This window comes from Candoia aspera, chromosome 13 (assembly GCF_035149785.1).
Source record: "Candoia aspera isolate rCanAsp1 chromosome 13, rCanAsp1.hap2, whole genome shotgun sequence".
NCBI lineage: Eukaryota > Metazoa > Chordata > Lepidosauria > Squamata > Boidae > Candoia > Candoia aspera.
This window is the reverse complement of record NC_086165.1, coordinates 2415084-2432885: the sequence shown is the minus strand read 5'-3', so window position 1 is coordinate 2432885 and position 17802 is coordinate 2415084. Positions and strand designations below refer to the sequence as shown.

The window sequence follows — 17802 nt, the reverse complement described above, 5'->3', positions numbered from 1 at the left end:
ACGCTGATTTAGAGAACGTGTGCGGAGGGAGAGCTCAGCAGTATTTCAACATGAAAAGCTCCACACTTAGGGGCAACGTACCACCGAATCGCTGAGCAGTTTCGAGTTTCGTGGAAACTTGGCCATTGCAGAACATTGGCTGCTGTGGCCTCGTCCAGCCAGGCTGTAATGGGTGAGGGAACAGGAAAAGCACAGAGCCACGTTGTGCGAAGGGGACTTTGGGGGACAGCCATAACCTGCCACTACCACCGTATGAAGGAGAAGGCTGCTGGGCCAGAAGACAACCAGCGGCCGAGGTCTGCTGGCCTGCGTCCTCCTAAAGATACCTTTAATAACGCCTGCCTGTGAGCCTCACGCCTCTTCTCCTCCTCTTTCCTTAGGGCAACGGATGCCATGCGCCGCTCTTCTTCCTGGATTAAAACACACACACACACACACAAACCTCCATGGCAATCGCAAACTAATCTCCCTTTAATTAAGAACACGACTCCCAGGTCCTGAGGGACAGCCTCACCCCCATTACATCTGCCCGCCCCACCCGCTCCTGCAGAGAGGGCACGTTGCAGACCCCGTCTGCAAGAGCGGTCCATCTGGCGGGGCCCAGGAAGCACGCTTGCTCGGCAGTGGCGCTCGCCCAGAGATAAGACAGATCCCATCTCTTGTGGCCTTCCGGAAACAACTAAAAACCCAGTTCTGTCACCTCGCTTGGGGCAGGAGGGGGAGTAATCACCCCTGGAGATGGTTAGCACCCTAAAATGGCCTCTTAGATAAGCACGAGTGATTCTAGGTAGTATCATCATCTGGATTTTATACGGTATTTATCTTTAATATTATATTTGTATTTATATTTGTTATGGTATTTTAAGGCTTTTATTCTTGTTGTAAACCACCCAGAGTCCCCCCTTTGAGGGGAGATGGGTGGTGGCAAAATTTAATTAATTAATTAATTAAAGGAGCATGACTTCCCCCTCCAAGGAGAAGACTCGTTGCCTCCATTACTCTACTCTAGCAACACGGATGATCCTTTCATTTCAGAGGGGAATTATTGGGGGGGGGGGAACAAGTACTACAAGCCCTTAATATAAATGCTGTAAAACACGGCAAATGCAAGCAAGCATTCGGCTTCTTTTCGGCGGGTTCTCGAGCCAAACGAAAGGAAGAAGAGCACTTGCTGGCATGAGGAACAGGGCAATGTTTTCAGAAAAACAGTAACTGGACAACAATGATTTCTACACCGTTACATGTCATAGTCTCTCCCAACATCTGGAATGGCTTTTCTGTGGCTCCCAGTGAGAAACCCTCAATATGCACTTATTCTGAACTTTCCTTTGCAATTGTTTTATGACAGCTGGGTGGATGCTTCTCAAACAAAAGCAGTAACGTTAATTAGGATTTTTCTAATGTTTCAGTCCTATACCTGTCACCTGGAGAGCCAGTTGGGTCTAGTGGTGAAGGCGCTGGGCTAGAAACCAGGAGGCTGTGAGTTCTAGCCCCGCCTCAGGCATGAAAGCGGCTGGGTATCCTGGGGCCAGTCCCTCCCTCTCAGCCCAACTCGGTGCAACGTAGACCAGCCTCCTTGTGGTGCACCCTGGGCAACGTGACTTGTCACGGCTAAATAGTCCTCACATCTGGCTGCTGGACCTCGCAAGGATTTCCCAGCAAGAAAAAAAAAGCAGCACGAACACCAAACTGCTATGCCATGCGATTAAAAAAAACCCTGTCATCTCTTAGAACAGCGTTTCTCAACCTTGGCAACTTTAAGAGGTGTGGACTTGAACTCCCAGAATTCCCCAGCCAGCATGTCTGCACCTCTTAGAAGTTGCCAAGGTTGAGAAACATTGTCTTAGAAGGTCTTTATAAATAATTGCAACCACACCGAATGGATCTTACACCAGACTTACGCCTAGATACTGTAGGTGGACAGAGGTGCGTGGCCTCAGCTGGCCGGAAGGCTGAAGCTGAAACCAGGTAGATTCTAAGCAGGAATGACTGCAGCCCAACCCTGAAAGTGTATTGCTAATCTCTTTCCACCTGCCCTCTCTCTCTTCCTCATCTTCCCTGGTGAGTCTGCAAGGGACATGGACCATCATTTATATGCTGAAGACCAGGAGAAGAGCAGACCATCTTACCCCTGCACTTCTATCCCTGTGTAAATGTTTGTAACAGGGTTTCTCAACCAGGGTCCCGTGGCACCTTCAGGTTCTGCGAGAGGTCACGAGGGGTTCCCTTGGAGAGCACGATTTATTTAAAAATTATTTCAAATTCGGGCAACTTCACATTAAAGAGGTAAACCTCATTCTTAATTTTTAGCTTAAGAACACTGTGAATGCATATCGACAGGCCTACCATGAAACAAATATAATAATTTTGTAACTTGTGGCCTATATTGGAGCCTGAATGTGCAGGGGTTCCCTGAGGCCTGAAAAATATTTCAAGGGTTCCTCCAGGGTCAAGGCTGGTTTATAAGCATTAAAAGCAGGGATCAACTCTTCTATTGGGTTAGTGGCGCCCCCTAATGGACATTGTCGGCTGCATCTTGGTGTGGCTGTCAATTTCAAGAAAAGTCAAAAAAGTTTCAAGTCAAAAGCATCAAAGATAATGGGGAAAAAAGAGCAAGTAGGGCAGGCACTGGGCAGCGGGGGTGGGATGGTTTGAGACGTAAGAGAAAAGCCAGGCTGACCTTCGTTTCTAGCCAGAAGAAAAAGACTTACCTACATTCTCTCGCCTGCAGAAAAGATTTGGCGATGCTGCCCTGAATTTTAGCAACGGCTGCCCTCCCAGATTCAAAGGCGGCTTTGGCATTTTCTCCCAACCTTTAAGGCTGTCGTCAAGTGTTCTATTCCATTTAAAATTAAGCCTCATGCTGCTAAATTAGGAACTGCACTGAAATTTTAAAAATGAAAGGATTTCTATCCCGGTCCTCTTTTCGGGAAACTTTTGGCACACTACCCTAATGCTGGACAGAGACCTCAAGAGAAATGTTGCTCCCCCCCCCGCCTGGTTAACCACTAGAAACTCTTCTCAAGAGGTCTGTTTCTTACTGTGATTTTTTTCATATCCAGCTGTCGGAGCTGCATCATATGGTGGAGAACGGTCGGCTTGTACCATGCCTCCTGCGCTATGGGGTTGCCATCCAGGGTGAGTTCCGAAATGGATGCCGAATCAGCGAGGCACAGGATGTCTTCCACGCTGGACAGAAAGCAAACCGGAGAAAACAGGGTCGCTGGCGGCAGGCCTACGAACTCTGGTATCTGCAGCCGCTTTGCCCGACTCATCTTAAAAGGACGCCGGAGCCACTGAACCTCCGCGTTACAGGAAGACGCATTTTGGTAACAGGCTGTCAGTATGACTTCACGTTCTTTATTGACTTGTTTATCTGCCCAGTTAAACCATGCATCAACCAGTATTTGCAACAACGGAAGAGGGGTCCCTGAACTATGCGTTCTGCGAAACGAATGAGGCTAAGCAGACTGACGCCGAAGCAAACAAGTGGTCAGGAAGAACGGCAGGCAGACTTTGAGGAATTATCGGCAACTTCAAGACGTGTGGACTTCAACTCCCAGCATGCTGGCTGGGGAATTCTGGACGTTGAGGTCCACCCATCTTAAAGTGGCCAAGGTTGGGAAACACTGTTCTGAATAAATAAAAGCAATGAGTCAGGTAAGAGAAGAAGGGACAGGACCAGAAAACGATCTTTACTCCGAGTTTCTCCTGGAGCAGCCAAATTTTGTCTTAGGAAGCTTCTGCCTTGCATTTGGTGAGGAAGCAGACCAACTTTATCAAACACTGCTCGATAACCACATAAATCTGAACAACCTTCTAGCTTGCTGGATCTACCTCACGTTGGTTTCAATACTGTGCACATCAGAAACATATCTTGGCTCATTCAGGTGCAAAATGGTGGCCAAAGGCATGGAAGGCTATATAGAGGGTATTCTATGGGCCCCATTCTAAGATAATCTTCGTATCTAAGTAAAGCACCATCTAATTTCCCCCAATTGCTGGCTACTTAAGGAAAAGAAAACAAGGAAGAGCATTGCAATCAAAAAACATTTTCTACCAATCGCCACCTCCTTCCTCCATTCCATTTCAGAAAGCCAGGGGCATTTCCTCCATTTCTGGAAAGCTTTATGCCCCCGACTCAGCAACTGCCTTTCTGTAATGGTCTATGGGAATGGCCTTGGGAGACAGGAGGAAGATTTGCAAGATTCTGTTAACGTAACCTTACAATAAAGTTAGAGCTAGTACTTCTGGGGGTGCTTGTCTGGACTACCTCGCAAGGCTGACATCTATCTTTAAGTCTGAAACTGCATCTCTCCCCCCCGCCCGTCTTTCCAGCCCAAGAAACTAGGGAGGGTCCCTTCTGAGACATTTACCATGCCCCCATTCCTGCTGCAGGCTCAGTTGCCTCTTATCTCTCTGTTGCCTAGTCTGCAGCTCTTCCTCCTGTCTCCCAAGGTCATTCCCATAGACCGTTACACTTTCTTCCTCAGCATGTACTCTTCCTGATAAGTTAGTCTCTAACTCCCAGCTACTTTGGAACCGATGCCTATCCTGCAGTGAGCCTTGAACATTAACCCCACCTCCCCAAAACTTCTACTGACTCAATGGGGAGATTTAACAGCTCCCTATACTCTCAAAATCCAGGCAGCCTTTTGTCCATAAAAGCCCTACAGTATAACAGTTCTGGAGACCAGTCTTTACAATCCATAAACCTCCTTTCCCATAAGTAACATGCTGTGTCTTCAGCTCCATGTGGAGATCGTAATGGTTTCAACTTGTTGGAGTCACAAATGCCAGCAAAAGAATGGCCCACTGTAGTGCTGGCCCATGTCCAAGGCAACCTTTTGGCTACTGAAATGGCAGCTGAGGCAGCCCAGACGTGGAAGTCATCTAATCATGTGCTCAAAGACAACTCATCTCGCCCCCTGGCCAGTGGGCACATCAGATTGTGGAATGCCTTTATTTCAACAAGCTGCACACCTACAGCCTTCTGGGAACCCCTTATCACATGCATCCCTCCTTGAGTGCAGGAAGTTTCAGTCCCTGAACTAGCTCGCAAGGACTAAGTAATTCAAATAGGGCTGGATTAAGCGTTGTTCCTAGGCTAAAGTAAGGTAAAATGAAAAGTCCAAATAGTGGAACTGCGAGGACACCTTCAAACCATGTTCTCCCCTGGGCTGTTTTAGGAATCACATGACAGGGACTGGAATCAAGTCTGCAAGGGAGCACCTGCTTGTTTCCCAAGTCAGCACCAGAGCCGACATCTGGGAGATCTGCATGATGGCCAACTGCCAAAGCACAGCTACGAAAAACCTGTGCTGAGGAGTTCTTCTTCAGCTCAAATCCGGATGGGGAGAAAATGTTTGGGCCAGGTTCACAAGGGTCATAAAGTCACTACGTTTCACAAATACCCTGGGCCAGGTCCCACACATGAGTAGGGTCCACAGGCCTCAAAAAGTGGCTTAGATTGGCAGGCAGCCTTGGAGTGGAGCTGCAGGACCTTGGAAAGCTCTCTGGGATACAACATGCGGGAAGGGAGACGAGCAAAGGAGTCAAGTTCAATTTTCTTTCATTTCCCTTTTCCCCAACCTTCCATTTGTCCCGTTTCCAATGCGGTTGGCATTTTTTCAAGTTGGGACGATTTAGCTAATGCCTTTTAGCACCCAGGGCTTCCAGTACATGCTTTTCCTAATACATGCATTTTTGCCATTTAAAAAAAAAATCACCCAGGAAAAGCAAGATGTATTACCCCCGCTGTCAGTAAACGGAATGAAATCTCCACATCTCTGCTTCCAGATAAATAGACAGTTTTGGCTCAACTCTGCTTTGGAGTTTTGGGTTTTTTTAAGCAAATGGTACAAGTCTCTGTTTTTTCAAAAGACTCACCTCACTAATATGTGAGCTCCCCTCAGTTTCCTGCCCTCCGGATACTTCAGCAGCTTAACGTTTGAGGTTAAGGAAACATTTCTCCCCGTTAGAACTCTGAGTGCCCCCCCGAAAGAAACCTGGGTCCTGCCCCACCTCCCTTCCGAGCGCAGCCCTCTCCCAGACAAGCCAAGCCCAGCCCAGCTCTTCAGCTAGCGGAAGTCTCGCAAATGTGGCCAGATGCAACTTCGCAAGTGCGGGGCTAAAATGATGATGTCAGCTACACTGAGAGAGCAAACAGTCTTCTGCAGAGCTTACCTCCCACCCCAAGCCAAGCCAGAAAACTCTGCAGTCTTTCAGCCACGGCAGCCAACGCCACAAAGGTATCAATAAAAGTCTGTCTGCGTCTCTAAGTCTGCAGGTGTGCCGTGCGTATTCGGCATGCTGTAACTTAAGTGTCATTGCCCTCAAAATCACCTGGGCCAGGCAAGAGCGGCGGGATCAGATGAAACTGGTTTGGATTCAGCACTGGAGACGGCTGTATTCGCGTCTAAGTAATACAGCCAAGTTCAAAGCAAGGAGTAGCAAGTCCTGAATGTAAGCTTTCTTTTCCATTTTTCTGCAATGCAGCGATGGAACAGACTGCCTCAGGAGGCGGTGGACTCTCCTCCACTGGAGCCATTTAAACCGAGGCTGGATGCTCATCTGTCGGGGATGCTGTAATAATGGGTTCTGCACGGGGCAGGGGGCTGGACTAGATGATCTCCAAGTTGCCTCTAAGTACCACTACACTTTAAGAGCATTAAGGTCGCAAAACAGCCCAGAGGCACGCAATTGGAAGTGCCACCTGCATATGTCATCGTTGCAAGCCAGTCAACCCCTTGTCCAGTACCCCGAGTGCCAAACTACTTTTGATATGGTGAGATTCAACTGAGGCCAGTAAGACCTCTTCCCTGCCTGTGCCCCCCCCCCCCCCGCCACAGGCAGGGGCCTGGCTGAACAACTCATGATAAAAAAAGGACTGCGAGATTTAATGGGGCTGAGCAAGCATATTAAACCTGCAAAATCTGCAATCATTAAGAGGTGTTCCAATACAAAATTATACACTCTGCTCCCGAAAACAGCCTTCATTAACTGTCAAAGCCAGGCTAACACACAAACAAATAAGCCACTGCAGAAAAAGAGGAAAAAAATCGACACCCTTCCACTGCTATCACTTGCTATCACAAGTGATAGCGGCTCTCTTGACAAGTGGGGTGGGGGTGGGGAGAATTAGCCCCGAAGTCACACGTCTCCTTCTAAAATAGCTCAGCAAGGAACAGCTTGCGTGTTAGCTAACAAAGAGGATGCTTGAAAACCTGCACAGCTGGAAGCCAGGAACTTCAGCTGAAGAGAACTCACTTTATTTTCAGCCTGTGTGGAGGAGAACGGGCTGTGCATCCTAAATCGCTTCTTGGCCCTATTTCAGACAAGGAGCACCGTAGGTACTAATTCACAACTGACCAAGATCATCCTGAATCTGAAGAAGCAGCGAGCGGGCTTTCTCTTTTGATGCCGCAGGATCCTATTTTCTTCAGTCTCCCCCTTGTGCATATGAAGGCCCAAAACTCAAACAAACATCAGCCTCTGAACGTGAAGCAGAGACACTCCCCTCTGTAACTAAAAAAGCATAAAATACTCGGGAACACGTTTGTTTCACGATCTTTTCCAAGTTCCACACTCTGACTGTTTCTTCAGTGGTTAAACCAAAGGGCCCCTTTGCGAAACATTTAGATTCGGAATCGACGCCCAGAGGAGGAAAGGAAGTGAACCGCTGAAAGGGAAGAAAACGGAGATTCCACTTACCAAGATATACTGTTAAAGCTGAGGAACAGACGCTGGAGGCTGGGCAAAGTGTCCACATCTTTCTAAAGGGAGGTGGAGGAAATATTCGGCGTCAGGCGGAAAGCGTGCTTGAAAGGCAGAACTCCTGAGCAGGAAACCATGCCGGTCTCTTCCTTCCCACTGCCTTCCTGCGGCCCTGGCGGCTACTTCCGTGGCGCAGGTCAGAATGAAGGCGAAGCCCTCTTTGGAGGACGGTCTGCGCAGCGTGCAACGGGAAGGGAGCAAAGGCGGAAAGGAGAGGGGTGGGGAGGCAGACAGAGATGCCAGACGCGCTCTGTCTGAAAGCAGGCTTCTCGGAAGCGGCGCCGGGTGCTGCCTCAGCATTTCAGCAGGGAGGCGTGGGGCAGGGGGGCGGGGGGAACGTGCCGCAATGGAACAGCAGGCAAAATAAAATGGGCCGGAGAACCATGCGGCTCCCTGCATCGAACTGCTAAGTCATGCACGCAGCCTTCGACCGGCAACAGCGTGACGGCACAGAGCCCGGCTTTGAGGGGGCGGTTCTACCCACCCTGAGGTGGTTTCCCTTTCAAGGGGAAAGAGGAGGGAGAAATGGGATGAACTCCCCTGTTCTGCAAAGGAGTCGCTTGTTTCTTGTCTCGGGAACCCCTGAGGAACTGGGGAGGAAGCATCTGGCCGAACGCAGATCAGGCCCTTTCTGAGGAACAGTCCTTTTTCCACCCGGTGCCGACACGCCAAAAAAAAAAGCCCTTTAAGGGACAAATACTAGACGCAGCTCAACCACTGCTTACCACCAGTCTGATCTTGTTATAGCGGAGGTTGAGTTCGAGCAACGAATCCAGTCCGCTGAGGTTTTCCACGTACGTTAAGCAATTCCGGGCCAGGTTCAACACTCGGAGATCGCTTAAGTGGCTGAGATTTTCTATGGCAGAAATCTGGGGTGGGGGGTGGGGGGGGGAGGAGAATCACTGACTATTTGACCCAGAGTCCCCGCTCGTTTCCCACCCAACGCCACCACTAAAGAATGATCCTGTGAAATTAGCAATTTAACTTCTAAGATAAAATTATATAGTAGGATGGCGTAGAAATGAAATTGTCAAGTGTGTATTATTGAATTAGAAAATGTCTATGCCAGTGTTTCTCAACCTTGGCCACTTTAGGATGTTGGACCTCAACTCCCAGAATTCCCCAGCCAGCGCAGCTGGCTGGGGAATTCTGGGAGCTGAAGTCCACACATCCCAAAGTGGCTAAGGTTGAGAAACGCTGGTCTATGGGCTTACTCCCTTAATGTCTCTGGGTGGCCTATAAAGGACAATGGTATATACCCTGAAGACAGGTTGGTTCCTCCCTTCCCACCCCCCCAGCTCATCCCAGTCTAAATCCCCCATCGATTAAGCCCCTCTGAGCATCCAGTGAAGCGAGCTGCTTTCACCAGAGCGTATGCCTTTTTTCAGAATTTGTCAGTCAGAGAAGGTGCCACCAGACTCCTCCTGATTTGAGGCCACCAGATTCATACGTCTCTCCTCCTACACTGTAGAGAAGGTGAAACAAGGAACAGCTGGGGCCAGGACTCAAAGAAGCTGGAGATACCCCGGCTCTCTCCAATACATCCTTTACCCCCCACCCTTGGACACTCCCCTCTCTTTCTTCAGGCTACAGTGAAGAAGTTCAGGTAGTCCTTGACTTACGACCACAGTTGGGACTGGAACTTCTGTTGCTAAGCGATGCAGTCATTAAGTGAGTCGTGCCCGATTTTACAACCTTTTCGGCCACAGTCATTAAGTAAATCCAGCTTCCCCCATTGACTTTGCTTGTTGTAGGCCCCCTGGGAAGATTGCAAATGGCAATCACATGGCCCCAGGATGCTGCAACTGCTGCAAATACATGCCAGTTGCCAAGCACCCAAATTTTGATCATGTGACTGCAGGGACACTGTGACAGTCGTAAGAGTGAGGACCAGTCGTAAGTCACTTTTTTCAGCACCCACATAGCTTCAAACAGTTGTTAAACGAATGGTCACAAGTCGAGGACTACCTGTAGCCCCTCCTAACTGTCTCACAGGTTGCCCCTCCGAGCTGACACAGACAGTTACCTCCCACCCCAGCTGCAAAAGAGTCTGTTTTATTCTACCTGATTTCCATGAAGATCCAAGACATCAAGGGTGACAAGGCTATCCAGGTTTGAAATCCTCCTTATTCTGAAACAGCCAAGCATCAACGAAGTGTTTTAATTTGGTGGAAGGGGAGAAAAAAATATCCATTACAGTATTGATCGAGTGGAGCTAAAGGATCTTATGCCACGCGACAGTCATCCCATGGCCCTATCAGCTGATTTTGGGCCACCACAGATCCATACGCCTCTCCTCCTATACTGTAGAGAAGGTGAAACAAGGAACAGCTGGGGCCAGGACTCAAAGAAGCTGGAGATACCTGGGTGCATCGTTTGAGAGCAGGAGCAGAGCCAGCCAGAACGCAAGGGCTTGTCTGCTCTTGCAGGAAATAGGAATGTCAGCATGTCAAAGGCAGGCAGAAAAATGGTAAAACACCCATCCACTGGACAGAAACAGGCTAATTCTGGTCTGGAAGCTTCTGTGTGGCTTTCGGGGAAGGCAGGAAGTAAATCTTGGGGACCTGGAATCACAGGCTTGGGGCAAATGGAGGCTTCCAAGTCCTCCTCCCATCCTGTTTGCTCCAAGGCAGAAGCGTGAGCATGGAAATCTACCACCGAAGAAATCCACCTCTCCACTCTGATCCAAAGACATTTAAATTTTATGCAGAAGGAACTCACGCGGCCTTAATTTGTTGCTTGTGGCTTGCCCCATTTTCGTACCTGGACTTCTGGGCTGCGTTTCAAGGGGGCTTTCAGCAGCAAGAGTGACACGGTAGGGCCCCTGGCATTCGTTTCCCGGAAAACATGGCTCCAAGAGGAAGACGGGGAGACGAAAAGAGGTGCTTGGTGGAAGCCCAGAGCAGTGGGCAGGAACTCCGTCCAGCAAGAAGCAAGGGCTTTCCCCACCAGAGAATGGTACAGTCTCACCAGACTGCAGCGTCTACCTAGCCAGTCTGGTCCGGCTCAGAAACTAAACAGGTTCAGATCTGGGTCACCCTAGACTGGAGGTCTGCAGAAATGCCAGAACTCCACCAGGAGGCATAAGCAGCTGAACTCAGCCCCTGCCAGCCACAAAATAAAACTTGCCAAAAAGACATGCTTTTCAAAATGCACTTTTTCTCCTTCCTCTTCTTCTTTACCTGTTATTTCCCAGCAAAAGGACGCGGAGACACCTCAGGGTAGAAAGGCCACTAATTTCTTCTATCTGATTATCGTACAAGTCTAAGAAGATCAGGTGCTGCAGGTTAGAAATATTCTGGATTCGAGTGATGAAGTTGTGCTGAAAGCTCAGCAGGCGGAGGTGCTCTTCTCCATCAATCATGGGGCAGACGGTCAGCTTCTGCCTGAGAAGAAGCAAGTTCCAGAGGGGGCTGTTAAGGGGCCCGGGGGGCAGCCCACACAGACCACCACCCTCTTTAACCGCGACCTAGGCAGCGGAGGGGAACAGCAGCTGGAACTAACGGCTGCTACAGAGCAAAGCAGACCAGCGTTCCCAGATTTTCAAGATTTGAAAAGGTACCACATTCTTGTCAAAAACTGTGAAAGCTAAATGAGGAGGAGGAAGAAGAGAGGGCGGAGAGGAGGGGAGGGCAGCAGACCGGGGGAGTAAAAGAAGAAAACAGCAAGCCTGCTTAGAGGGGATACCTAGATCCCTAAATACATCTATTAAAACAGAACATAAACCGCAACATTTTGTTGGTCACACATATACACGCAGTCCTCAACTTACAATCACAGCAGGGACTGGAATTTCCAGCGTTAAGTCCCTGTGGTCATAACTCGAATCACCATCTAACCGTACCTGATTTTACGACCATTTTTACAGCAGTCGTTAAAGTGAATCCAGCTTCCCCAATGGGCGTTTTTTGCCAGAAAACAGCAAAAAACATCACAAAACGCAATCACGGGACTGCAGGATGCTGCAACCGGCTGTAAATGCAAACCAATTGCCCAGCGCCCAAAATGCAACCATGTGACTGCAGGAAGGTGGTGCAACTTTCTGCGACGCTTGGAAGTGCTTTACAGGCCGTAAAATACCCATTCCGAAGCTGTTGTAACTTCGGACCATCATTAAACAATTGTTAAGTCATAAGTCAAGGCCGCCTGTAGTTCCCAAACTGGGAAACGGGGAATTCTCTCTCCCGGGTGCACAAATGACTGAATGAAGGAATGAATGACAGCATGTTGGCCAATGTCCAGCTGCAAACATCTGCAGCAACAACATTCCTCTTATTTTTACCTTTCAAGGGTCATCCGGTCCGAATGCTGGATTTTCTCTTCCGCAGAGCGGTGCACCAAAGGAAAGCCTGTGTTCCCATAAGAATTATTATCTAACGGGGGGGAAAATAAAAACATTTCTTCAACTGCCAACATTCCCACCATATTTAACCCAGTGCAGCCCTTTCGTTCTCTGATGAAACATACTGGATGGCTACCTAGTTCTTTCACAAAGGAAAGTCACTGGGGGATCATATTGTATTTAAACGGAGTTAATTAGAACGAGAGCCAGTGTGATGTGGTGATAAAGACATGAGGCTAGAAACTGGGAGATCCTGAGTTCTATTTCTTTTCTTTTTGTCCTTTTTCTTTTTTCTCGTCTTTTCTCTTTGTTCGTTGTTATATGTATTTGTATGTACTATGTTGTTTATGTTATTTTGCTTTCTAATGAAGTATTTAAAAATAAATTAAAAAAGGAGATCCTGAGTTCTAGTCCCTCCTTTGGCACAAAGCCAACTGGGTGGCCTTGGGCCGGTCATTCTCTCTCAGCCCTGGGAAGGAGGCAAGGGCAAACCACTTCCAAAAATCCTTGCCGAGAAAACTGCAGGGACTTGTCCGGGCGGTCGCCAGGAGTCAATGTTGACTCAAAAGCACAAACCAACAAGGTTTTAGAATAAAAGGCAGGGAAGGTACAGAAGAAGGGCAAAAAAGGATGTAGGCCCATTATAGCAGGAGGGGCATCTCTCCAGACCAACCTAAGATCTTTCGGGGAATGCCAAAATTGTCTGGCTCAGATCTGGATTTCTTAAAGCCCTGGGCGAAATTCACCAAAGCACCTTCACTGTTATGAAATGTAGTAATTACAGGGCGATGCACAAATAAGAACAAGGGAATTCAAGGAAGTGATGACTGTAGATCTTCTATTATTTTAAGGTAAGGGGAAAAAATGCTTAACATTTAAATATTTTCTTAAAACGTACAGAATGGTCCACCATAGAAAGTTTTAACCTGAGAACAATGCATTCTGAGTTTTATGGGAGGGGCTCGATCTTGAAACAGGCCTGTTTCAGGGCACTCAAAATGAACAGCTGACTATGCAGCTCATGCAGGACTCATTAAAGCTGCCTGGAAGACTGGAAAAAGCCACGGCTGCTTTAACCAGAAGCAGAAAGGACCTGTACTTGTACGACTTCCAAGGCACTCTGTCCAAATTGTTTTGACTCCGTCCAAATTGTTTTCCGGGCTTCTGCAGCTCTATTAGATGTACTATGCAAAAACAGCTGTTTAGGCCAGTGTTTCTCACCCTTGGCAACTTTAGGGTGTGTGGACTTCAACTCCCAGAATTCCCCAGCCAGTTTAAGCCACAATTTCATTAGCCCAACCGATTTGCAGAATTACCTGGGCTATTTGTACCAACGTTATGGCAGCCCTGTTGAATTCGGTACTTCGAAGGGTTTGGAAAAGAGCTGTCTCCAAAGGGCGGACCATATTTCGCCTCCAGATTAGGGGCATCTACAAAATTAGCTGGGACGGGGATGCAGACCTTTTTACTGCGTGACAAAGGACTTAATCTTCCATCTGCCAGGAGGAAAAAAAAATGAGGATTATGGCCACAACATTTGGTGCCAGAGAAAAGACTGAACAAATTCTATAGCCTTTCAGACTCCTGGGTATGTGATTCTCTGAAAACAAGAGGACTGATTTCTGAGTAGTCGTTCAGACAGCAAATTTATTATTTAGCAAACCTACATGCTGCTGAATTGTAACTGACTCATAACAGCTTACAACAAAACAAAATAAAAATAGATAAAGTAATTGAGCTGTGCTTTCAATGATGAGGTGTATCTAGAAAATACATACTGGCATTCCTCAATCTGTTATAAACACTCATACCGGGCTTCTGGTTTTTAAATACAAACATGTCTCTTATGTCCCTGGTTAGCAATCTTGATTTTTACAGTGACCTTCCCAAGAGTACCTAGTTTTCCAGAATGGTTTTTTTCGAGATCGTGCTGCAAGAACCGGCTGTGAAGATACGGCTGTTCTTTCTGCAACCTGAGTTCAAGCTGAAATACAAAACGTTACAAGGAAAATGCCATTATGCTTCTGAGACAGAAAACAAAAAGAACGTGGGTTCACCCAAGAAACACTGAGATTACAAAACACAAGGATTTTAAGAGTGGTGGTCAGCGGCAGTACATGTCTCACCCCAACTACGTCCATTGACCTCAGCAGGACGTGCTACAATAGGATTGCGTTGCCAAACGAGTTCCAGACGGACCTTTGGACCTGCACACAACAGCTCCATTGGATATCATGGTCATCTAAGAATTCCTGCCGACAATGATTTGGGATATGAAGAATTGCAGCCACTGACATTACTTCTCAGAAGCGGAGGAGACTATCAGTGCTGCATGAGGCCATTAAAATGAGCTACACAATGAGGAAATATGAAAAATGCACACGCCATGGGCGAACCACTGACCCCATGTGTGCAACCATATTTACACTGTACATTCCCTCCTCTACAGAACAGGGTATCCCTGTGCCTACAAGGTCCTTGGACAATTTGGGACAGAGAAATAAATGCATGTTAGCCAGTGAAGGGCGCCACCGTTTGTTAATTAATCAAGTTATATCAGCGTGGCTCACAAAAATCCATCGGGGTTTGCTTTTGAGTATTTTTAGCTCTGTCCTCTCCAACCAGCTGGCTTCTTTTTTAGAAAGGCAGGCAGGCACTCTGAACTTTTAGGCCCTGTCTAGTTGAGTGACACCAACACGTTGAGCAGGACCACCTCAGGTTGGGTTGAAGGAGCATCTGAAGATCACGCCTCAACAGGAGGCGCTCAACGCTTCTTTGCAGCGGGCCGCAACGTGGGCAGCAGGCTCTTTGGCACGCAGGCGCAGAAGGTCCCAAAATGGCTGCTCCAGTGTGGTTCAGCCAGGCTTTCAGTAAGCACCAAGGGCATGTAGCGGCACACAGGACTGTTAAGAACGTTGTCTTGGAAAGGTGACTGGAATGGAGAGGCGGTTAAGGCAGAGTTTTATCAGCGAACAGTCCCAGAGGCATATTTCAAAGAGAATTCTAGTTTTTTTCTAGTACAATGTAATTTTGTATGATCTATATCAAAGTAATACTATCATATTGCCTCGTTTCATGTACAAAATTGTGTATTCTTTACATTAGGCCAATGTTTCTCAACCTTGGCAACTTTAAGATGCCGGAACTTCAACTCCCTGGCTGGGGAATTCTGGGAGCTGAAGTCAACACCTTGTAAAGTTGCCAAGGTTGAGAAATACTGCATTAGGCAATATACGATGCAGGATATATATTATTCAGGGCAGAATGTACCCATTACTCACAGCCTGAGAGGGTCCCCGGATTTAGTATAGAGTGCCCAGTACAATCAGTGGCTAAAATAACCAAAGGCCAAAAGTCCAGTTATTCTCACGGGTCTCTGTTGCACCAATAATTTGTACTTTTTCATCAAAACCCTCTGCTGCTCTCCTATCAAAAAACGCTTAAGGTGGTCTGTGACTATCATCTGCTACTTTCTTGATATTCACACATTCCGTCCAGCAAATATTACAGCGTGACAATAATACTGTCATGTACAGACGAGGCAGAAGGCACATTCCACATGCTGATGGCAAAAAGCGATAAATGGGGGGTCCAGCGCTTCAAGTGTTTTGCAAAACTGTTCCTGAGGTTTTGTATATATTATATACAAAATAGGATCGAACACTGCTACTGCTTTCCTGTTTAGAACAGCTTTACTAATTCCAGCATGCGAGCAAACGGGCTTGGTAGTTGTCAAATGTGCTCTCCACAAATACGACACGCAAGAAGCTTAACAATGAAAAGAGCAAAGACAGGACAGCTACGCACCAACATCAGAAGACATCACAAAACATCAAATTCACTACACAACTTCTGCTCGGGACCTCTGGGTTCTCTAAATTGTTATAATAAAAATTCAAGTCTCACAGATCTGGTTCTTTCCGCTGCCGACGTACTTTGGAGGACGAGCTGAACTCCGTAATTGTTGGCCTGCAAATTGGAAACGAGAATTAATCACATCCGAGAAGAATCTCACACTGAGAAGGAGAAGTGGAAAAAGAGCATTTTATCTCAGCATCAGTTTAAGGACAAGAAAAACAGGGTGAAAAGGGTTGCTTGAATAATGCTTCGGTAAAAAGAGGTGTTTTTAATTCTTGTGGCCTTTTGAAAACCCAGAGCAACCCCATCCGTGTGTGCAAACCACAAGAAAACTTGCACGCAAAATCTCAGAGGGACATCCAGGAGATGCATTATTTGATTTATTTCATTAAATTTGTTACAGCCGCCCACACGGTTGCAAACTCTGGGCAGCTTACAAAGTCCAATGGATAGTTGAAACAAATCAAAACAGGACAGACTGGACTGAAAACAAACAACTACAATAAAACAGAACACAGCAGCCCTACCCCCGAAAAAATAACACTAACCCCAAGCCTGGGAACAAGACAGCAGAGAGGGAGGGAGAGAAGGGGAAAAACAGATTTTTACTGTGTTGAGTATCTTTTCTTAATTAATTAATTAATTAATTAATTTCAATTTGTTAGCTGCTGGACTCCAATGGGCTAAATAAATAAATATATTTTTTAGAAAAATAATCTAAATAAATAAATCCAATCTACAGCAATACAAAAATATAATACCAAAAAAAATATTATTTGGTAAATTCATACAGCTGCCCATCTCACCTACAGGGACTCCGAGCGGGGCGCAAAGTTAAACACCCAAAGCAACGCGACAGAAGAATCAAACCGTAACAGCAAAAAGTGAAAGATTAAAATTAAAAAAATCAACCCTGAAATTGAAAAAACAAATTTTAGAATGTCAGAATGTTAAATTTAAAAAAATAGAAAGTAATTTTAAAAATTGAAATTTAAAATTTAAAAAATCAAAATTGAAAGTTAAAAAAAATTAAAAGTAAAAAAGTAAAAAGTATTTTAATTTTTTTTTTCAAAAAAAGGGACGAAAAGGAGGACGTGGGGGAAGCTACTCACAGTTGCCTTCCCCAGCAGGGGAAGGACTACAGCCCCCATGCTCCACTCCCCCGGCTGCGGTCCATGGGAGCTGTAGTCCCCAGGCCAGGCGACCCCGCGGGACCCCTCCTCAGCCCCCCGCTTACCGAGACGGTGTGCCCCGGCCTCCCCGGCCCGGCGGTCCGGCACTTGCTGGGCACCATGGCAACCGCCCCCGCCGCCGCCGCCGCCGCAACAAAGCGCGGAAGTCGCCACCGCCGCTCGCGCGCTCCGCCCGGAAGCCGCCGCGCGGTTGCCGCGGCAACGCCCGCTTCCGGGTAGCGCTTCCGAGAGCCGCAACTAGAGCCAGCCCAAAGGGGATGCGGGCCTGAGGCGCCGACAGGCGCTTCGGGTTCCGAACGGGCGGCCGGTGCGGGGAGGAGCGGACCGGCGCCCCCCGCTGTCCTAAGTGAACCGGACGTTGCCGTTGCAAGGGGGAGAGGGGGAGCGCGCCTTCAGTCGGCACGCCCGGGGGGAGAGCGGCGGGCGCGCGCGCGCGCGCGAGGACGAGCCTTGCAGCCGGCCCAGGGCGACCCGGCCCCGCTCTTCCCTCCGCTGGCCGCGGAAGTCACAATGGCCGGCCCGGCGTGTAGCTGCAGCGCGGTCAGCTCAGCTGCGTGGTTGAAGTTGCGCCCGGCCGAGTTCGCACGTCCTGCGGAGCGCGACCCGGACCGAGTCTGGGGCACGCCGAGCGCA

At 47.9% G+C, this 17802-nt stretch overlaps 1 protein-coding gene across 3 annotated transcripts in view; it reads right to left on the bottom strand.

The window, feature by feature from the left end:
• The window catches only part of LRRC49 (leucine rich repeat containing 49), a 28655-nt gene extending 11268 nt beyond the window's left edge, over window positions 1-17387 (bottom strand). The window contains exons 1-11 of one of the 3 annotated variants that reach the window (XM_063314057.1): window positions 17214-17387; window positions 16025-16087; window positions 14015-14102; window positions 13435-13614; window positions 12059-12149; window positions 10959-11162; window positions 9841-9907; window positions 8502-8645; window positions 7714-7775; window positions 3042-3189; window positions 327-410 (exon numbers count right to left, since the gene is read on the bottom strand). In XM_063314057.1, the coding sequence (XP_063170127.1) occupies window positions 327-410; window positions 3042-3189; window positions 7714-7775; window positions 8502-8645; window positions 9841-9907; window positions 10959-11162; window positions 12059-12149; window positions 13435-13614; window positions 14015-14102; window positions 16025-16087; window positions 17214-17270 (1188 nt within the window). In that variant the 5' untranslated portion in view covers window positions 17271-17387. Of the gene's footprint in view, window positions 1-326; window positions 411-3041; window positions 3190-7713; window positions 7776-8501; window positions 8646-9840; window positions 9908-10958; window positions 11163-12058; window positions 12150-13434; window positions 13615-14014; window positions 14103-16024; window positions 16088-17088; window positions 17194-17213 lie in introns of those variants that run through there. The other 2 variants (XM_063314055.1, XM_063314056.1) reach the window with 2 other exon arrangements.
• Between the last annotated feature and the right edge of the window lie 415 nt (window positions 17388-17802).